At 42.6% G+C, this 23,007-nt stretch overlaps 1 protein-coding gene across 2 annotated transcripts in view; it reads left to right on the forward strand.

Moving 5' to 3' along the window:
- Positions 1 to 5,049: 5,049 nt before the first annotated feature.
- Positions 5,050 to 23,007, forward strand: part of FAM171A1 (family with sequence similarity 171 member A1) — a 140,135-nt gene continuing 122,177 nt past the window's right edge. Inside the window, exon 1 of one of the 2 annotated variants that reach the window (XM_034760368.1) lies at positions 5,050 to 5,406. In XM_034760368.1, the coding sequence (XP_034616259.1) occupies positions 5,313 to 5,406 (94 nt within the window). In that variant the 5' untranslated portion in view covers positions 5,050 to 5,312. The remainder of the gene's footprint in view (positions 5,407 to 23,007) is intronic. The other variant, XM_034760367.1, reaches the window with a different exon arrangement.

Here is a 23,007-nt window from a genome sequence, read left to right on the forward strand (position 1 = left end):
TCTTCTTTTTGCGGATACAGACTAACACGGCTGCTACTCTGAAACCTTCTTCCTATGGGAAATCTAGAAATCACCTTTATATTTTTTTTTTTTTGGTTTGGACACCCCCAGCATGCGAAGGCAGCAACTCCTCCCAGAGGAAGAGGGCTACTAAGCTGCATGCCACTAACAAAAGGTGCCTTGTGAGGAATGGGCACCCTTCACACCACCTTAACCTGGATGGTGACTTTAGGACAAATACAGGGGGAGAGAGCTAGGAAGTGGCCCAGAGAGGGCCCTAGGTTTGAGCCTGGTGGAGTGGGAGGACCTGGGCTCTCTTACTAATCCCCCCTGGAGGTCATGGGTCTTAGCCCTGAGCACTAGGCCACACTACCCAACCAACCAACTCCCAAGTGAGGACCATCAGCCTCATGAGCTAGTCCTTAAGTAGTAGTTGATTCAGTTTACCTCTATGTAAGGTTATATACCTGTGAAAGGTTAATATATGGTTGCCAGGCATCCAGTTTTCAACTAGAATACTCGGTCGAAAAGAGACCTTGGCAACTCCAGTGGGTGGCGCAGTAGGGGCCCAGGGCTAAGACAGGCTCCCTGCCTACCCAAGCTCCACATGGCTCCCAGAAGCAGGCACCAGATCCTTTTGGCCCCTAGGCTCATGGACGGCCAGGGGGGTTCTGGGTGCTGCCCCCATCCCTAGTGCCAGCTCAACATCGCCTATTGGCTGGGAACTGCAACCAAGGGGAGCTGCGGGCGCAAGGGCAGCATACGGAGCCTCCCTGGCTGTCCATGTGCCTAGGGGCTGCAGGGACCTGGTGGCTACTTCCTGGGAGCCCCCGCAAGCACCACTGGGACCCTGCACTCCCTCCTGCAGCCCAACATCTTCCTCCAGCCCTGAGACTTCTCCCACTCCCAAACCCCTCACCCCTAGCCCCAGCTCAGAGGCTACACCCCCAGCTGGAGTCCTCACGCACCCCAACCCACTACCTCATCCCAAGAGAGAGTTAAAGAGAGTGAAGGTGAGGGAGAGTGAGTGACAGAGAGAGAATGGAGCGAGCAGGGGCAGGTCCTCGGAGCAGGGGCAAGGCAGAGGTCTTCGGTTTTGTGTGATTAGTAAGTGGGCAACCGTGGGCTAATACCCACATGGTTGAAGTTCAATTTATTGTTCAAACTATGCTTAGACAAAAAGTGCTATAAAATGCAGTGTATTACATTATTACTTTTAGGAAGCAGTATTCAGTTTCAGTTCAGAACTACTTGTCCTAAGTAGTAAGAGACTGTGGAGTGTTCCTCTTTGAAATTTTTCTGAAGACCGTGTCTTCCAGAAATTTTTAACGGTGGTTTTGCAATGCAACATACTTCTCATTTCCCTTCAAGAGTCTTTTCTTCAATTGATTTAAATCAATTTTCTGAGTTTGGTGCCATGTGGTAAAAGTTAATTGCTTGAAATTATTCAGCTTGCTGCAGTGCAGTCCATGTGTAGCCTAATAGTAAAGAAAACTTGATTAACAAAATAATACTTGATATGCAGCCTATTTGTAAGTATGGTATTAGGACTCCTGTCTTCTCCCTCCCCTTCGCGCTCTCTCTCTGGAAGATTGAAAACCCATAGTGACAGATACGTGGCAACAATCCAGCTCAGATTTTAAGACAAGAAGGAATTGTTAGGATAATCAATTCTAACTTCAGCTGTAACACAGCAAATTTAATTCAGTAATCCCTGCATGAACTTCTAGTTAAGACAGAACATGTAGCTAGAGTAGGAATCCACAAGAGTCAAGGGAATCATACCAGAGAAGAACTTCATATGCAGTATTTTAGGATCTGCTTTCCTGTAGTCAAGGGTTTTGTGCCTTACAAGAGACAATGGTCAAGAGGCAGTGACACAGTCCTACTTTATAGTCTATTTGAGGGCTTGGTTCTCCCCTCCTTTACATCTATGTGAATCAGGAGTAATTCAACTGATGTCAACGGAGTTGTACTAGTACAACAGATATTTTAGTCGGTGAGAAAAACTAGAGCAAAATACAATATATTTTTCCTAACTACAGTCCAACTGTTAGATCATTTTTATATATTTTAGATAGCAATAGCTAAATATTCAAAGCATTATTGACACTTTAAAATAATGCTTTTCAAACACTAATAATGCTGTGTTTAAAATTTATATTAAAAATACACAGGCATGGAAAGGATAATCAAAGAGGGTGTTAATCCATGCATCCATGGTCAGTACTTTACAGCTATCAATCTAAGCACCAAACAAAAATAATCATGGTATGGATATGCTACTTCAGTTCTGGTCTAGCATGTTTGGCTATCTGTAACAACTAAGGAATCAAATTTCCTATTTCTGCATTACACCAAGAAAACGTTTGTAGCCACCTCTAATAATAAATAAGAAGGCAAAATTCCACAAAAACAACTTGAAACACTGGCCAAAAGTCATGCTTACTTTTTTGTGCCTTGTAGAAATAAAAATATATAGACAGAACTGTAACAAGACAGATGATGATAATTGACAGCTAATTATCTTCAGTTAGCACTATTGCCATCAGATATTTGGAGCCACATAACAGATAAGCCTGGAAAAGCAATATGATGGTGTACTGGTTCTGGTCCGGTACTTATATTATAAATAGCATAGGAAGATCCATAATGTGGGCTCTTATTTTGGCTATGTGTGTGTGGAAACAAAACTGTTCTGTTAAAGACTGTTCTGCTTCATTAATTGTAAATAAACCAGATCTTTCAAGACTCAACTTCTGGCTGTATTTCATTTGTTAACCTTTTATGCAGACATTATATAGCTTAAACAAAGGATACTTTCTAATTCATACATTCCTAAAATCTACAAGCACATAAAACTTTACAAAAGTCTGACTTGCTGTACTTTGCTTTTTCAACAAAAAAGTCAGAATTCTACTGTTTTTCTTTGAATTGGACACTTAATATCACATACAACATTAATTATTATAAGGTGAATAGGTCTGTACAAAATTAGATTTTCCCATCAAGTTTTGCCTTGTATAAATAGCAACCTGCAGTGCTCTCTCTAACTTAATTACAAAGCTTTGTCTTCACTCTGACAAGAGAAGTGTTCTTAACTTGAATTCGCTAACTTGAGTTAAAATCTACGTGAAGACAAGGTGATTTGTAGTTTTCACATGCTGGGGTTGTCCAAACAAAAAAATAAAAAATAAAGGTGATTTCTAGAGCCCATAGGAAGAAGGGGATGCTTCCCTCTTAGGCTGTCTCTGTGGCAGGTCCTCCCTTCCCTCAGAGAGGAACCTTTGGGCAGTTGCCTTAGGGAGAGATTTCTGCCTTTCCTCTGCTGGAGTTGCAAGTCTGCACTCTTCCCTAGTCTGACACCAAATAAGCAGTTCCCCCTGTCTTTTAACTCCTCCTCCAGTTGGAACATTGGCTCTACAAGTGTGGTGGCTGGGCCCAAACTTGTTCCTTAAACCCTTGTTGCCCAGTGTGGGGTCTGTACACAGAGGCCTATGAGTGGATATGCTAAAAGCGCTCCTTCCCTAGCAGGCCTGTACAAGGACCTCTCATATTAGCAGTCTGTCAATGGTAGGGAAGCAGATGCCAAAAAGGGGGTAGGCAAAAGGAGATATTAAGGTCATGGTTTGGTACCCCCTTCACAGTGGCCCAGGGAGAAGGGCTGATACATTAAGGGGAAGCCCTTAAGGATGGAGCCTGGAAGAGGCCTCAGGAGAGACTGCCTGCCTGAGGCATAATCTCCTCAACGCTCCTCTTGTAGCCTCCTACACAGAACAGTGATGAAATGTTACTAGCTAGCCCTAAGTGACTTATCTAGGTCATACATCGAGTTTATGGCAGAAGTGGGTACAGAATCAAGGCGTCCTGTCTCCAAGCCCTGTGTTTTAACTGTTAGACACTTCTGTTCATTAACAATTGTAAGGTGACATTTTTAGACAATTTCACACAAAGTTCAAACAAACAGAACAACTCAGGTCTGCCCCACAAACATAACAACCGAAGTAAATATTACACAAAAAGAGCAGGAGCAAAACTGACTGTCACTGAGCATTGAGACCCAGTTGCTTGTGACTTGGGTTACAAGAAGCCATTTAAGGGTATTTTGTGTGACTTATCATATTTGATGTCTGCTCTTAGATCATCACATTCTTGTTTTCCTGCTGGACTGCAGATGGGAATGAGGAAAGATCTAATACTGGTCTTGAGCCAGTAGACAAGAAAAGCATCACACAGGATGCATTTTATATCTGTAAAGGGAAAAAGGGGGAGGTCCAAATACAGTGAGTGAGTGGAGAGTGGCTGGCAGGTAAAACTGTAACTCTTGGAGGTTGAGGGTGGGTGATAGGAGCAATGCACTAACTCGCAAGCAGGGCCGGCTCCTGGCACCAGCTTGCCAAGCAGGGGCTTGGGGTGGCCACTCCAGAGAGGGGCGGCACGTCCAGCTATTCGGAGGCAATTCGGTGGACGGTCCCTCACCAGGGCCGGCTCCAGCATTTCTGCCGCCCCAAGCAAAAAAAAAAAAAAAAAAAGCCAGGATTGGCAGCGGCAGTTCAGCGACAGGTCCTTCGCTCCTAGAAGGAGTGAGGGACCTGCTGCCCCGAATTGCCGCAGTGCTGCCCCTCTCCCTTGGCACCCCCAAGCCACCTGGAGCTGGCCCTGTCCCTCACTCCCGTTCCAAGCGAAGGACCTCCTGCCAAATTGCCGCCGCAGATCGCAGCTTTTTTTTTTTTTTGCGCCGCTTGGGCTGGCAAAAACCCTGGAGCCGGCCCTGCTCGCAAGCAGTAATATGTCTCGAAGGAGGATGAGCTCCTAGGGCGAAGGGGCTGGCACAGCTGGCTTCAGGCCCCTGCCACAGGTTGCCTTATTACTATTTCTAGCAGCGCCCCGCTCTGTGCTAGGCATCTCCTGCTTCTCTGCTAGAGCGATGCGGGGTGGGCTGCCGCGGGCTGGCCGGCAGGTGGAGCCCCCTCCCGGCTCCGCGCTGCTGCTGAAGGGGGGCAGAAAGGGTTAAATAGCCCGGCTCAGCCTTTGGGGACCCCTCACACAGATAAATAAATAAGCAGCGCCCTGCCGCCCTCCCCCTGCTTTGCAAGGCGCCGGCCGCGGGGACACAGCGGGCCGCAGCGGTGGGGCCAGGATGCGGCAGGGGAGAGCAGGGGGGGCAGCAGCCTTCGCCGCAGCGAAAGGCAACATGGAGGGAGGCGCGGAGCGGGCCAGCCCCTGATGCGGCGCTTTCTCCGCCTCCTCCGGGCAGCGGCGATTCCCTTCCTCCCTCCCGGCGGCGGTGGCTGCGGCGGCGACGGGTGGAAATGAACAGGTCGGCGGCGCTTCTCCTCTGCCTGCTGGGCTGCAACGTGTGGAAGGCGGTGACCAAAACCCTGGGGGCGCCCGGTGCCGCTCGAGGTGGGTGCGGGCCGGGCGCGCTTTGTGCCGCCGGGGGAGGGTCTCCGGGGGGCCGCATTGTGCTGGTGGCGGCGAAGTTGGGGGCGCGGCCGGAGCCCCGCTCCCCCTCTCTGCGCTGGGGCCGCTCCTGGGGCTTTTGTTAAGGGCAGGGGCTGCTGGCCGGGCCCGCCTGCTCTCCTTGCCTCGCCCCCCCGGGCAGGTCCTGCCTGGTGCTGGCTGCTGAGCGCCCCCCCGCTCCCCGACGCAGCGGTGATGGGCGGCTTTGTAGAACCTCGCTCGCCTGGGGCTGGCAGCCTTGCGCCCACCCCTCCCCTGGCGAGCCCCGCTTGGGACTGGTTGTGTTGTGCCCCCTCCCCCGCTATTGCAGGTACCGCTTGGCGCTGGTTACCGTGCAGCCTCCCTCCTCTCCGCAGGTCCCGCTTGGTGCCTTCCCCCTCTCCCTGCACGTCTGGCCGGGAGCTTATTGCACCCCCTGGAAAGCCCCACGTGCGGTCAGCTGCGTTGACCCTGGGTTGGGGTCCTGTTCCGTGGCCCAGGCGGGAGCCCTGGAGCAGCTCCCAAAAGTTTCCTGTCTCTTCCTGGCTGTATTCCGCGGGGGGCGCGCACTACTGGCTTGTTGCTGCTGACCATCCTGTCTCTTCGTCTGCGCCTTTTGTTTGGAGAGGTGGCCAGTCCGACTCCCCATCCTTACTGCATGCCATACAAGCAGCGTGCCCCTTGCTAGTAATGCATGTGGCACTTCTGTTGGGGGGGGGGAGGGTATTCTGTTTTAAATCAGGAAAAATCTGCTTTAAATGACTGTCACACCTTTCCCCCAGCTGATTTCATAGCAATATAATTGTTGACCTTAGAACCAATACCAACCCCTTCAAAGGAAAGGGGCAACTATTTTAGCATCTAAGTCAACTTCGTGGTCCTTTTCACTTGATTTGAGCCCTTTCTAGCTGAGTAGGATGGCTCTACAGTAATCCTATAGTTACTTCCCTCATGTGATGTGGTTTCATCAGCAAAATGTGCCTGTACTGTAAAAATGTGACCCTGCCAAGGAGATACTGTAGGTGGGAGATACTCAATCGCAGATTAGTCATGCTTCCACACTGCATTTCTACCCTTTATTGTTGCAGTAGTGTTCTATTTCTCTCCAGGCTTCATTCTGCGTAGCTCAGAAAGGGGTCATGTAATACCTCTAGGTTTCCGGGAGCTCATAGATATGTTAAACAGCAGAAAATGTAGTTTGCTGATGGTAAATAGTTTACTACAAGAGTTTAATACAATATGTTAGTATTTGTCTATTAGTTAACCTTGTGAAACAGCCGAGTATCAATGTCACGTCGTGTGGGAAAGGTGGTTTTTTTGTTTGCTTGTTTTTTCCTGTTTAGCCTTCAGGAGAGCAGGTTAATTGTATCCTTCCATAACAACCAGGGTGGAAATGCAATACATCAGGGATACAGCTGTACCCTCTTTCCTCCACCGTCTCTGCCCCCTTTTGCATGTCTTTAAGGGTCAGTAGCCTCTAAATGGCCTTTTTATATATATACAAACAAGAAAAATGACATTTAGGTTCTTAGAGGTCATTCTGTTTTCATAAATTCTTTTGTTCTTTGATTACCAATCATTATTTCTACAACATCCAATAAAATGTAAACTATAGTCCTGTGGTCTGATACCAAGTGATCAAAATTTGGGAATCTTGTGGCAAAACCTAGTGTGGAATACAAGATCTTTTTTTAACAAGATTGGAAAGGGGGTAGAGGATTTGACTTTGAAACTTGAGATTTCTTATTTCAAATCAATTATTCTTCTAAATGTTGTGTTTGGGGCACTTGCAAAATGGGATTTATACTGAATTAGTTCACAAATATGTCAACAAAAATGTCATACACATCCTTTGAAGGTAACTTTTGACAATAGAATTTGATTTTTATCTTGGTATATAATCGGTATTGTGATATGGAGAATATTTACTGATGTATGTCAAAACTCTTGATATGTTGGTGAAATTACAGTGCAGTTCGACTATCTTTTTCCCCCTTTCCTCTTTCACTGTCAGCTCTTTTTAGAGGCAGCTCTTTCTAACTCAGCAACCAGAAAAACTAATGTCTGTAGCAACAATATAACTTGATTTATTAAATTTATTTTTATGTAAATCAAGGGGAAAGACAGGGAGTTGACCATTATACAGTATCTATACTCAGGACTGCCTTTAAACTTGATAGTTTGACCTTTTTATTGCTTGCGGATATGTCATTCTTGAGTCAGCAGAGAATATTGATGTATGGTGAATAAAATGGTCAAATTCTGTCTTCAGTATTAGAACATCTGAGGTTTACTGATGTACAGTAGACCACTTTCTGGGCTTTCACTACTGTTTTTCAGTTTCCCCCTGTATTCTAAGCTATCTATATGCAAGCTTTGGAAATTAGATATGTGAGATTCATTTTAGTATTAAAAAGCATCCAGTTTAGCTCAGGTTGGTAGTGACCACAAGTTTGTTTGGAAGCTTATGAATTTGTGGTCATAGTCAAGTCTAGTGGATAGGTAGCTAAATCACCAAAATAACCATTGCCGTTGGTACTAATTGGGACCCCTTGTTGGTAGACTCAAAGTTAAAGGCATGTGTTTGAATGGCTATGAAGACTGAAGTACCCCCCTCTTCAGCACTTGTGTTGGTACTTCTAGGTCAAGGTTGAGGCACACTGGGGTCAGGGTTCAGAAATCTTTGCAATTGTCCATGTTGTAACTCTTGTGTGGATGAAGAATGAGATTGGTCTGGGAAGAGGGAAGAGAATGGATCTGGGAAGGATTAGAGAGGACCACAGAATGGATTGGATCAGGTTGGTGAAGAGAATGTAAAGTCCAGAAGGGGAAGCAAGAAAAACATTGACCGGGAGATACACAGTGGAGTGATTTTTGAAAGAGAAATGGTGGATATCCTATTAACTGCAGTATTTAAATTATAATTGGACAAAATACTAGAAAACTCTGTAGAGAATAGTCCTCACTGACAGGGTTGGACTAGATGAGACTTGATTAGATTCTTCTATATCCCTATAATCAGACTGGCTACGTGGAATTTGAACTTTGCGCCATATGAATGTGGGGTTGTAGTTGGCACTTTTGTTAAGGAAGAGGAGAAAAGAGAATATAGCTCCAAAAAAATCCCATGATTTGATATTTTTCTTCCTCCACTGGCACCAGCTCTAGCCCCAAATTTGAATAGCATCAAGTTCAAATTCTGCTCAGCCAGGCTGATTCAGCAATTTTATGAATATGAAAGGTACTGATAATTAAGCTTCATCATTCACACCCCATTAAAAAGATTGGGTGACATTGACACTTGAGTTGTTTCAGTATGTCTGGTTCAGCATGTAATTGGATGAATGCAGTGTTGCCTCTGAAGATGTGCTTCTGAACCACAAAGATTAGAAAATATTTTAAGAAAAATAAATCCCCTACCTTCTGGAGTATACAGCAAAATCCGTACAGACCCTAGTTTTGTTTATTCTATGAATGTTGAGGCTTGGTATCCCTGCGGATGAGGTCATTGTGAACTCATGTAGAGAACTTATAATCCTACTAATTCTTAAATTTTTCACCCTCTCTAAACTCTACTGCTTAAAAGTGAATCGATATTTCAAATGAGGACTTAATTTCAGGTTTTAAATAAAACTATAAACATCAGTTATTATTCTATTTGAACATGTGTTGAAAGAATACTAACATAAGCCAGTGTCATAAAGAAAAACTAAAGTACTTTGGCTGTATTTGCACTGGAAATTGTGTTGAAGGTTCTAAATAAAACACATGCTGAAGAATCTAAATTAAAATACAGGGCAAGTTCTGATCATGTGAACCAATGTCTTCCAAGTTGGGGAGGCTTGCCAGGTTTCTCAGTAGTAATTCATTTAAGCATTGCAGGAAGGACAGTACAAATCTGTGGAGACTTTTAGCAAAATCTGTTTAATTTCTGCAGGAATTTTTTATCTTTCTAATTGGTGTATCCTATTTGAACAGTGTGGGGCCATTCTGAAATACTAGGTTTTTTAAGATGAGATGCCATGCCTGCTCGAGGATCACATTTTAGAGATATTCCAGACAATCTCTCATTGCACTGCAGGAGTCCAGCATGTTTTTGTGACACTGTAGATGCCATTTATAATTTTTAGGGTAGTAGCGAACATCTCATTTGTTCAGAATATTTCACTACAGTACTTAACCTGTTCAAAATCTGCAACCTTATTGGAATTGCTTCCAGTTAATGGAGGGAGTCGCAGAATGTGTACTAAAGTATCTTCCCCTTCCATACCTCCCCCCATGATTATTAGTTGGATGTTTCTAGTATGACAGTAAGGAAAGATAGACAGACAAGGTGGTGAGGTTGGGGTAATATCTTTTATTGGACCTATGTCTGTCGGTGTGAGACAAATTTTTGAGCTAAACAGAGCATACAGTAAGGAAAAGGTTAATAGTTGGGATTTAAATGGCCTTAATTAGCCTTCACAGTATCACCTCCTTTGGATAAATGGTGGGGGGGGGGGGGGAATCTGACACTTTTTGGTGCTATTGTTTGTTTTTGACTGACTGGCTTCAGACTTGGACAACATTACATTAATTCACACTGTGAAAGCTAATTTCACAACCATAAGGGCTTTGATATTTCATGAAGGTGATTACTCTGAAGAATATGATAAAAGCAACTGAGAAACCCTGAATTCTTGTTTTTATTGGGTGGTTTTTTTTTTTTTTTTTTTTGGTGAGCCATTTCCCCAAGCTGTCAGTTTTAACCTAGACAATAGGTAATGTTAGGGGGTGAGAAGTGAAACTAAGGACTCTAACACTTTTTGCAATGCAGATTTTGGCCTCCACATTTGCACCCTATCTACTTAATGAGCTACTAATTACTAGGATCCTTCAAACACAAAGGTTTACCTTAGTGAGACTATCCGTGTAGGTAAGGGTATTCACATGTTATCCAGATAAAGTCCTGAATTACTCCAAGGCCAAAATGCGCAGCTTTATTTTTTTATTTTTAAAAAATTAGTGTTAGCTAACATATGGTAAAATCCTAGTGCGGACAAGGCAGTTGCAGTTTTCACACAGGCCAAAGTAAATCCTAGGCTTGCCCCCAGTGTGTACTTCAACCTGCTAACACATGAAAACTACAAACTGTCTTGTCTAAGAGTTAATCAGTGTTAACTGCCACTAACCAACACATGGCTTAAATTCCCTGCCTCAAAAAGTTAGGTAGACAGTGATGGCTCCCTCTTCTTTCAGTTTACTTTAATCATTGTCTGCATGTAATAGAACAAGGACTTCTTTTGTTTCAGATTTAATAGGTAAATGTATATATGAAAATTGCAACAAGTATTTCTCAAATGATAATTTGAATACTTTCTTGGCAATAGAAAAACTACAATGAATAAAGGTAACTTTTATATACAAAACTTCCTTGGATCAACAGTTTTGCCCAGCCCTTCCAATTTACACCTGTATCCGAGATAGCAGAACTAAGGACAGTTGTGTGACAAACTGTTGAATGTTAGGCAAAATAACTTAACGATTTGTATATTTGTTTTGCATCAAGTAGTTTTTGTTATGCAATTATAGTCCTGTTTTACGTAGTCAGGTTTTGCTAACATGGTATTGCAGTCTGGCCCTGTCTTTGTGAAGCTGAATATCCCGAATAACATACATAAAATAAAACTGTGAAGGCTTTCTACTGCTCAGGCTTGCAATTCATTAGGGTAAGCTACCTTGCCAAAGAGCCTAAACCAGGAGGATAACCTTTTTTCCCCCTCTATGACACTGTTTACACGTCTAATGCCTCCTTGTTCATTTATACATAAATGTAAGGAAAGGCTTGGTGAAACAAGGCAGGGATTTGAACTTCTCATGTTTAATGAGGGTAGTTATACTGGTATTTACTCCTTTATGCTGGTAAAACTGCATCCACCCTAGGAAATTGCATCCATTTAACTAAATCACTTATTCTGCCAATTTAATTAAATTGTTGTGTAGATAACTTCTTAGTTGTCTTCCCTGTGTCCCCAAAATCTCCAGAAATGTTTAAAGGAAATGATCCATTTTGAAGAAGAAAATGGAGAAGGAATCAGAAGGGCAATACAGAGCAGCATAGTATTAACTACTGCACCAGAATATATTCCTCAAGAAGGCTCTGAGTGCCACTCCTGTTGACTGACATAAGCAACACTTTCTAGGGTGCACTAGTGTTGCTTGAGGCGGGCAAGTACTGTCTGGAAAATAAATGGGTTCAGGATCTCTGGGGACACCAGTGGTGCTGCAGGCTGTGGGGCAGACAATGGAAAGTAAACACAGCTAAACAGTAGAAAAAACTCTTCACGCTGTGTTCAAGGAAAAGGGGTGGCACAAATTCAAGATTGCTGTGGCAGTTGCTCTCTTTGCTCTACTGTAAATTATTCCCCTGGCAAGTTATGAAACTACTGAGTGGCACATTGTCCTGGACAAATCCTACACCAGCTTTAAAAGCTATTTGTGGTAATACTGATGAAAGCCACTGTGAAGTAATGTGGCATACTTGCTGCTGCCACTTCACTGTTAATACCCAGCTGTTTTCATACCAGAGCTTTTGTTTTGTTTTGGGCGAGCATCTGGGTTCAGTATCTTGTATTCTCTGTGATTTGCAGGATCCCCAAATAGATGAGAAACAAAGTTGCTGGAACAGAAATTTCATTAAGCAATATGAAGAACTGCAAAATTTAGTTCTTCACATTGCAGGAGTTTTTTTCAAAAGTGTGAATGGCAGTTAGGTACCCAGTTCCCACAAAGTCAGTGGGTGCCTAACTGACATTTGTACCTTTTGAAATTTCCCCCATCATGTTACGCTAATTTCCATCAAAAGTTAGCTCTCACACAGTGGTGTGCAAGAGAATGTGTTGTTCCTTTCTTTAGGATAACACTGTAGACAAACATTGACTTTTTAGTGGCAGTTACTGTAGTTGGCTTATTCAGAGTAAATACTATTGTTTGGGATCAAGATAAAAAGAATAAAATACACTTGCTTTAAACTGGCTGTAGCTTTAAGCACTAAAGCTTCTAATGGGTTGAATCCCCCAACCTCTACTTTTTGCTCCAGGCCATTAGTTTAGCCACAATTGGAATATTTAACTTTTTTTTTTAAGTAACAAATCAGACATTGAGTAAAGAGGATTTGAAGTATTAAAGATCACTTTGAAAGCAATTAACCTTTCTAGAATAGGAGCTAGATAAGGACCTCCCCCTGCAAGTCACATCTGAAAAGCCACCTGCTCCCTGCAATTTACTCTCAGTAACATCCATGTGCTACTCTTTCTTAAATTGTTGTTAGATTGTGATCTCTCTGGAGTAGGGATATTGGTTTTGTCTAGAAATGTCACTTGTTAGATGTGATGTGTAATTAGTGCTGTAATAAAACAGTTTTACATTATAACACTACTAAATTGTATGAATATTCTATAATTTGCTTTGAGAAAGGGCATGGGCTATATCATTTTTTTTTCTCATATTTCGCATGCAAGGGATGTTAGGAGCAGAAAACTTGCTTTTTTGAGGCCAAAGTCTGTTAGTGGAGAGGGGGTGAAGGCAATGTGACATCACCCACTTGCCCTTCTGCACAGTCAGGTTTCTGAGTTTTTAGAGAGCCATACGTAGTGACAGCATTCCTTGGGAAGCTAGTGAGTATTTTCATGAGTAAGTTAATGCACACACTTGAGTGAACTACTGTTCGCCTTTGGAAATTCCTCTGTGTGGGGAAGAGTTGGGGGAGTGAGCCAAGCAAAGGTGGGGATAGGTCATGGCAGCACAGGTCCTTGAAGTTATGGAGAGGAATGGGGGAGCCTTTGCTATACCATGGGTGGTATGGGCCTGAGATAAATGAGGAAATCCTATGTCTTTCAAGGCATCTGTGGGTTAGGAGTGTCCCATCCACCGCTCACTCTGAATGGGCAAAAACCCTCAGTGTGGTGGAAACTTCCAAGCCTAAAGTCCTTAGATTGTTCTGCCCGACAAGATTTTTTTTTTGCAGGACATGCAATGCATGCCTAAAATGTGTGTGTGAGGAGGGCAGTTTCAGAGACACAATATGCTTTACAAGGTTGTGATGAAACCGAGAAACTACCTGCCAGCACATAAAGTGTTAGCGAGCCTTTGGGCCCAGCTAATCTCTTCCTCCTCCCATCTTCTACCTGTAGCTAATGCCAGGTATGGAGGTGGAAGAAAAGGAGAGAGCCAGGCTCAAATTGGGGCTGTCTGGCGAAGGGGCAGGAGATTGCCGCCTCTATAACTGAGGAGAAGGATTACTAACTTGCCCGCCAAGGCAGCTACATGGAAGGAAGCACTGTCTCCCCAGCCACGGGAGACTGTGGAGGACACCTAGGAACCTCTAGCACTGTGCGCGACTGAATGGGCAAAGCCCAGGGACATTGTGGGGCTTGGCCTCACCAAAACTTACAGCTGCCCTGCTTGAAGGAGCTCGGGACTGTCAGGAGGCACTGCTCATGACCCATGAGAGGACCCTACTGGAAGCAAGCTGCCCAACTAAATGGACTAGAGGGGCCATGCCCCAAACTGAACAGACACTGGTAGGAAGTGGCCCAGGGCAATGGATTTAGACTAGGGCCGGATTAACCCATAGGCTAATCAGACTATAGCCTTAGGCCCTTCCATGTTTAGGCCCTAATTTTTAGGCCCTACTGTAGGCCCTCCATTCCCTATTGAAGTTACAGCTGAGCAACGGTAGTGGGGTCATTGGAAATTTTCTGTCTCATTAGATATTGCTTTGTACAAATGAATCCATCAAGATTATGAACTCAATTTATGGTGGTTGTGATTTTGTCTTTGTGGGCAAGTAAGTGTTTGTGTGCCCAAGCAATATTGAACTTTGTACACAGTAGGCCCACATTGGACAATAGAAACCGTGTCGAAGAAAGTAGGATGGCAAAAATTGAAGGAGGCCAAAGAAAGACAGCAAAGACAAGATGTAGTGCTGAAAGGTACTCCCTCTCTCCTAACGTTTTTTCCTTCTACTAAGTCTGGTGGCGAGGAAGTCCAGGCAAATACCAGCCCAAGTGAACCTGCTGTGCCTGCACCTGATGAAAAGGAGCAGCCTCCTGTGACTTCTCTAGCTGAAGTCTCACCCCACTCCTCTGAAGACTTTCCCAGTGATAGCAGTACAAAAATATCCTTCTCCAATGATCCAGGCGAGTGGGATGTGACTTCTCAAGATTTTATTGCATATTGGACTGAGAAGGACCCACAGAAATGCCAGAATCTAGAGATGCTGACTTTTCATTGACAAAGCGAGAGTACACCAATCAGAATAGTTATCTTACCAAATCAATGTTTGAATATGTGAAGCCTAACAAACAGATTGGCAAGCGAGTTGTACTGTTTGTATTGCTGCCTGTTTTCTGATACTAAAAAGTGGGCAATGTTCTGCAAAGGCTTCAATGTTGGAAGAATACTGCATGCATTACCAATCATACAATGAGTGAGCAGCATGCATCGTCAGCTAGCAGCTACCATACCCGAAAGAAGGTTAGTGGCAGAATTGATACCGACATGGAAAACTAGTTTTTGGAAGCTCATGCTTATTGGAAGAACGTTCTCAGACACGTAGCTGAAACCCTAGTTTTTTCTTGCTGAGCATGGTCTGCCATTCCATGGCTCAAATGACTGTTGGATCGAAACACAATGGCAATTACTATGGCGTTCTAGAGCTAATCGCTAAGTTCAACCCTTTCTTTGCTCAGCGCATCAATAAACGTGCAAATCGTGGAAAAGGCCAGACATCATATCTATCAAAGACTATTTGTGATGAATTCATTGCACTGTTGGCAAAGACGACACTATCAGCCATTGTAGAGGAGATCAAAGATGTGGGATATTTTTCAGTGTCCGTCGACTCAACACTGGATGTGTCACGTGTAGATTAGCTGACTGTCATCTTGCATTATGTGCTACCCAGTGGACCAGTTGAGCATTTCACGACCTTCATAAACATCACCAACCACACAGGGGAGAAACTTGCCTCGTACCTACTCTATTTTCTCACCAAAAATGGAATTGACGTCAGTCTTTGTTGTGGCCAAAGCTATGACAATACAAGTAATATGAGTGGCAAATATTCAGGGATGCAGCAAAGATAAGAGTGCAACGGTTTGGTTGATTACATACAGTGATGAGCTCCCAAAATCCTAATAACTGGTTCCCTACCGGGTCCTCAGTGGCACTTCTGCAGTGGAGGGGGGTCTTTACTCGCTCTGGGTTTTCAGCAGCATTTTGGCAGTGGGTCCTTCACCCGGAGCGAGTGAAGAACCCCCACCGCCAAAGACCCGGTAGGGAACCATGCAGTGAATACAAGCCCCACGTGCCTGTCTTTTCCCCCCCGCCCCCCCAATCCGACCCCAACTCACGTCCTGCCCCCCTCAGAACCCGCAACCCATCAACCCCCCCTGCTCCTTGTCCACTGATCACCCCCTTCCGAGACACACCCCCCCCAACTGCCCCTCAGGACCCCCCCCAACTTGCCCCACTCCCTGTCCCCTGACTGCCCCGACCCCATCCACCACAAACCCCCTGAACTCCCATGCCTACCCAACAGCCCCCCCCATTCCCTGTCCCCTGACCACCCCCCCCCGAGCCTCTGCCCTCTCCAAACGCTCCCTGTCCCTTATCCAACCCCTCCTCCCAGCCCCAGCCTGGCCCCCTTTCCATGCTGCTCAAAGCGGCAGGAGCTGCAGAGCTGCCCATAGCGCTGGCACTGGCGGTACGGTGCGCTGGGGCTCTGCTAGAGTTCTGTACAATTCTTGGACAAATCCAAAAAAAGAAACTGTTTCAACATAACAATCCCTGGCAGACTGGCCAATAAGGTTGAGTGAGGGTGCAGCACATGGTATGTAATCAGTGGTGAGCTGGAGCTGGTTCGCAAGAACCGGTTGTTAAATTTAGAAGCCGGTGTAGAACCGGTTGTTAAAGGGGCCGGCGGGTAGGCAAACTTCAGTCCATGGGCCACATCTGGCTCGCGGGACCGTCCTGTCCGGCCCACCTGAGCTCCCAGCTGGGGAGACTCCACCAGCCCCTCCTCTGCTTCCCCACCTCCTTGTACAGTTTTTTTCTCTCTGCATCAACCAGCTGTTGGATGATTCTTAGCAATTCACTACCAAAGGAATGCCCAGTGCCCAAATCACTCCCAGGGACATGGTGGAGTGCCAATGCTGAAGCTGTGAATGCAGTTGTTCTGGGATACCCCAACATCCTTGAAGCACTAGGGAGCATCAAGGATGATGACTCTCAAAAATCAGCAACAAGAAAAGATGCAAAGATCCTGAATGATGTAATGCGCACTTTGGAAACTAGTATTTTGTGTGAGGTCTGGAATGATCTACTTCGCCATTCAGACAAATCCAGCTTAGGTGCAGTCTGAGCTTGCAGAGTGCTCAAATTGACCTTTCCACTGCTCTAAACCTAATGAGGAGTCTTGGAACTGTTCTTCAACAAATGCTGGATAGTTTTGATGAGTATGCAATTCTGGGGGCTGCAAGAACTGCTAATCATGAGTATAAGTCAGCCAAACGCTGCAAAAGACAGAAGACATGCAACGATGCAGCTGCCCACTCATTCAGTGACAAGGAGGCCTTCAAGAGTTAATATCTTCATCACAGTCATCGACAAACTGAAGAGTTCATTGGATCCAGACTTACAAAAATATTGACAAAACCTTTAGTGTACTGACCAATTTTTCGCCTAACATTTCAAGTTCTGAAGTCAATGAAGGTATCAAATGTGTGTCAGAAGTTACCCAGATGATCTCCCAGTACATTTTATTAAAGAATTCCTTCAATTTGTTGAATTCATATCACCTCAGATGTAGAGAGAAAAGATGACAAAAGCAAATCTATTTGGATGTACCAAATTACCACTGAATCCAATACGATAGAATGTTTCCCAAATGTTGAAACTGCATTACGGCTGTAATTTGTCACTAAGATCACTAACTGGAGTGGAGAACATTTCTTCTCTCTTCTAACAAGGGTCAAATGTCCTCTGATCCATCATAACTCAAGAGCATCTCGGTGCTTTGTCCCTCTTGAGCATTGAGAATGAAACGGTCAGGTCTTTGAATTACAATGACATCATTCATGACTTTGCCACAGCTAAAGCTCGGGGAAAAAAAATATTTGAAGAACTGAGTGTAGTGAGAGTAGAATAAACTTGTTATTTACATATTAATTTATGTAAAACTATGTATGTAGATGTTTGACTTCATAATTTTTTTCCCCAATATGTAATTCATACTCTAGCCCAGAGGTTCCCAAAGTGGGTGATACCGCCCCCTGGGGGGCGCTGGAACGATCCAGGGGGGCAGTAGTCGCCTTGGGTGCAATTGGGGGGCGTTGAATAAAAATAAGGGGGCGGTGGAAGCATAAAGAGAATATAAGAAAATTTAAAAAAAAACGTTTGTACATGTTTCATCTGTTGTGTAACATAGTTAAAGTTATAGTGATTACTTTATTTTCCAAATAAATTCACAAATTATAACCGATCAGGTGTCAAGTCCGCCAACAGCTCTTAACAAGCAAGTGTTGGCAGGCGAGCATGTCGCGCATTGTCGGGAACTCCAGCATGCGTCGGCAGGAATATGTGCATGTAATGACTTGTTTACAATACAATACTATAAATAGGCGACATGTATGAAATCTAATTTAGATTGTTTCTGACTTGCGTAAAAAGCAGTTGTTAATACTGCAATAAGTATTTAAAATTTTTTATTCATATTCGATACCTTTGATCTTTACGGATTACAGATCACATACAAAGCAAATTGTATTATTGTTGTTTCAATAAAACAGCAATTTACACGTGAGTATTTTTATACATTTTCTTACATATCTACCGTACATTTCTGTGTCTCTAGTGCTTACTAATAAAATCGTAGCAGGCTTGTGTCGGTACAGTACTATTTGAAGTGTACAGTCAATATATTTGTCATATTTTATTACAATATTAACAAAAACGGGGGAATGAAATTGTAAAAAAAACTGTTAACTATTAACATTTATTTATATCTATCGAATCATCTGTGTTAAGTGGTAAATAAGGCATGTGTTAATAAGGAACAATTATTTAAATAAGGGCAAACTAAGTTAAAACTATTAACTGATTTTTTAATTGCATATTGATTATTTTTTAAATTAATTATTTCTTGATAAATTTAGTTTGATATTTGACAATTCAATATCAAATACATATATCTAATGCTGAGCAAAGAACATAACCCAGTTTATTAGTTTCATTAGTATTTTAGTTTGGTTGTCTTTTGTCGTCTTATGCAAAAACCACTGTATACCTGATGTCGTGGGCGATATTTTAATAACACATCTTTCTTTACTATATTGTAGGACGTTGGTAGAAATATAGATACATAAAAGAACGCAAATTTGTCACTACATCTTTCTGTTTGTTCGCTTAAAGAAGGTAGATTTCCGGGGGGGCGCTGAGTAATTTTTTTTCTGAAAAGGGGGCGGTAGGCCAAATAAGTTTGGGAACCTCTGCTCTAGCCCCTTCCCGCCTATTAGCCTTAGGCCCCTCATAACTTTAATCCATCCCTGATTTAGGCTCCCGGCCAGGAGAGCGATCCCTGTTCACTGTCTGACAAACACAGGGCCCTGGGCTGGGACCCAGTGCAGAAGGAGGGCCTGGGTTAATCTACCTGCCCCGTGCCTTAAAGATTGAGGCCTTGCAACCAAGCATGGGGGTGAAAGCCACATGCTCTAACTACTAGACTTTCCAGCCCTCCAGGCTGCCTGTTACAAAGAAATATGGTGCTAAAATACCTAGTTACAGCTCTGCCCCCAAATTATTTACTGGTTGCAACAGGCCATAAACATTTACAAATGAGTCCTGAGCCCAAAGAGGTTGAGAATCACTTGACTAGATGACCTCTCGAGGTCCCTTACAGCCCTATATTTCTGATTTCATGTTTTTTCAGAGTTGGTTACTATTTATTAATTTTATTCTAGTAATAGCTAGAAGCCCTAGGCAAGGACAAGGCCCTGTTGTGTTTGCCCATCGGTGATCACATAGTAAGAAACAGTCACTCCCCTGAAGAGATGGTCAAAGCATGGGAGAAAGTACTATGACTCCCATTTTACACATGAGAAATAAGGCACAGAGGTAATGTGAGATGCCCAAAGTAATGCACACAATATGGGGCAGACCTAGGAGTTGAACCAGATCACCTGATTCAGTCCTGTGCGTTAACCTCAAGACCATCTTTCCTCTCTGCCATTTTTCATTTAATAACCAGGAGCCTATTTAGTGGCATTGCTTAGATGCAGCTGTCACAATTACTTCCAAGGATGCTCTTGAAGTACGACTATACAGTTATTTTCATGGCTAATGGACACTCTTTTCCTCTTACTATTTGCCTTAGTTTTATATACTGCATGCTTGGATGGGCAGATGGACAAAGGATGGAAGACAGGGCTGCAGCCAGAATGTTCAGCTGGTAGGGGATAGAAGGCTGTACTTCAGCAATCTGGTCTAGCTTTCCAGACAGGTTGAAAACAGGCAACTGTCACCTTAATGATCTGCCTATGCTATATCAAGCCTGGAGTTTGAAACTGTCAGACTGTTTCTGAACATTAATGTTTCTGTTTACAAAAGAAGTATTTACTATTGTTTTGACACTAAGATAGATAAAAGTTTGATTTGTGAATTTGCATATGTAGCTTTAAAAAAAAAAATAGCTGGCAGAAAGATGGTATCCTGGCATAAAAGCCTTCCCATTTTCTTACATAGGAAATTACATTTTGGGTAGGTTCCAGGCTAAGAAGCTTGCTTGCTTTATTTATTTGAGGTGATCTCACAGACAGGTATATAATATTGACTTTATATAGGTTTGTGGGGAGAGAAACAGATTTTCAAAAATAAAATTTGTCAGAACCTGCAGATTTCAAATATGTATTGTGTACACAAAGATTAGGCTCTATTATATTTTAAGCAGCATTGAGGGTAAAATCACTTGTTCAGATCACGTTATATTGGTTGCCATTAGAGAGTCAATTCTTGCCCACAGTTACAAGAACAGGAATATCATAGGAAATAACCATTGTTTCACGTAGCAGTGTGAGGTCACAGAGGGTAAATGTTGACTTTAAATAGCCACCACTATAGTTGTCTGAACTCATGCATAAAATTAGTAATTAGTACCCTGGGAGTAAAATTGTTTGTTAGGGTTTGTTTTTGGTTTTTTTAGTCCAGGATACATGGTTGCGAATATAACTATACAGAATAATTAGATTTCATGGGTTGAGTTTCTGTACCAAAAGGGAATGTTATCTGAGGTCATACAACATGTAAAAGTAGACAATATTAAAACAGTACAGATTGAGCTAACCTTAGGCTCATGTTTTGAATAATATATATATATTTTTTTTTTAATCTGCCATCAGTCTGTCTCCATCTTTCACACCACATGCTCACATATAGGATGAGTGTAGAAAGGCCTAACAGAATGGAGAAAAAATAGGTTTGTCAAGCAATTTAAAAAATTAATTACACGATTAAAAAAATGAATAACAATTAATTGCACTGTTAAACAACAATAGAATACCATTTTATTTTAAATACTTTTGGATGTTTACTACATTTTCAAATATTAATTTCAATTACAACACAGAATACAAAGTATACAGTGCTCACCATGATTATTTTTTATTACAAATATTTGCATTGTAAAAAGCAAAAAAAAAAAAAAATTTCAATTCACCTCATACAAGTACTGTAGTGCAATCTCTTTATCACGAAATTTGAACTTACAAATGTAGAATTATGTACAAAAAAAGGCATTCAAAAATAAAACAATGTAAAACTTTAGAGCGTACAAGTCCACTCAGTCCTACTTCTTGGTCAGCCAATCACTCAGACAAACAAGGTTGGTTACAATTTGCAGGAGATATGTCCCTTCATGCTTCAACCACCATTCCGGAGGACATGCTTCCATGCTGATGATGGGTTCTGCTTGATAAAGATCCAAAGCAGTATGGACTGATGCATGTTCATTGTCATCATCTGAGTCAGATGCCAACAGCAGAAGGTTGATTTTCTTTTTTGGTGGTTTGGGTTCTGTAGTTTCCACATTGGAGTGTTGCTCTTTTAAAACTTCTAAAAGCATGCTCCACACCTCATCCCTCAGATTTTGGATGGCACTTCAGATTCTTAAACCTTGGGTCGAGTGCTGTAGCTATTTTTAGAAATCTCACATCAGTACCTTCTTTGTGTTTTGTCAAATCTGCTGTGAAAGTGTTCTTAAAACGAGCATGTGCTGAGTCATCATCCGAGACTGCTATAACATGAAATATACACAGAATGCAGGTAAAACAGAGCAGGAGATGTACCATTCTCCCCCCAAGGAGTACAGTCACAAATTTAATTGATGCATTATTTTTTTTTAACGAGCATCATCACCAGACACGTGTCCTCTGGAATGGTGGCTGAAGCATGAAGGGGCATATGAATGTTCAGCATATCTGGCATGTAAGTACCTTGCAACGCTGGCTACAAACATGCCATGCAAATGCCTGGTCTCACTTTCAGGTGACATTGTAAATAAGAAGCAGGCAGCGTTATCTCCCGTCAATGTAAACAAACTTGTTTGGCTTAGTGATTGGCAAAATAAGAAGTAGGACTGAGTGGACTTCTAGGCTCTAAAGTTTTACACTATTTTGTTTTTGAGTGCAGTTATGTAACCAAAAAAAATCTGCATTTGTAAGTTGCACTTTCATGATAAAAGGATTGCTCTTCAGTACTTGTACGAGGTGAATTGAAAAATACTATTTCTTTTGTATATCATTTTTACAGTGTGTATATTTGTAATAAAAAATATGAAGTGAGCACTGTGCACTTTGTATTCTGTGTTGTAATTGAAATCAATATTGAAAATGTAGAAAAACATCCAAAACTATTTAATTTCAAATGGTATTCTATTGTTATAAGTGTGATTAATCGCGATTAATTTTTTTGAGTTAATCGCTTGAGTTAATTGCGATTAATTGACAGCCCTAAGAAAAAACAAAACCCAGGGCAGCTTCTTGCAGTAGACTCATTTTAATAATTGACTTCAATTTGAGTTAATAATCAAGCTTCTGGATTAACTTTCCTAAAGAAAGACGAGAACGTGCTTTCACCCAAACCAACCCTTCAACTCTTCACCTCCAGTATGAAAGTGTGATAGATAAGACCCAAGGTCTGACACTTTTTCTTTAAACAAAAACTACACAAACATACTAATCATAAACTTGCGTGCTTTGTAGGAGTATTTTGGATGTGTCCAGCTGTTATCAGAGTTTTGCTCCTGTGATATACTGTCTATCATTTTTTGAAGGTGCTTCCATGGTATGTTTTTCAGTACTGTGTACAGTTTATATGAGTGTATTTATTTTGATGATGATCATGACCATTATTCCATTGCATTTCTTGTCCTTGATGTTTTAAATAGATGTCTTGGGTCAAAATCCATTTTCACACTCATCCAGCTATTCTAGTAACACCAGGATTTGGCCTCCTTATGTATTGCCAATCTGT

The sequence above is a fragment of the Trachemys scripta genome, chromosome 2 (genome assembly GCF_013100865.1).
Source record: "Trachemys scripta elegans isolate TJP31775 chromosome 2, CAS_Tse_1.0, whole genome shotgun sequence".
In the NCBI taxonomy this organism is placed as follows: Eukaryota; Metazoa; Chordata; order Testudines; family Emydidae; genus Trachemys; species Trachemys scripta.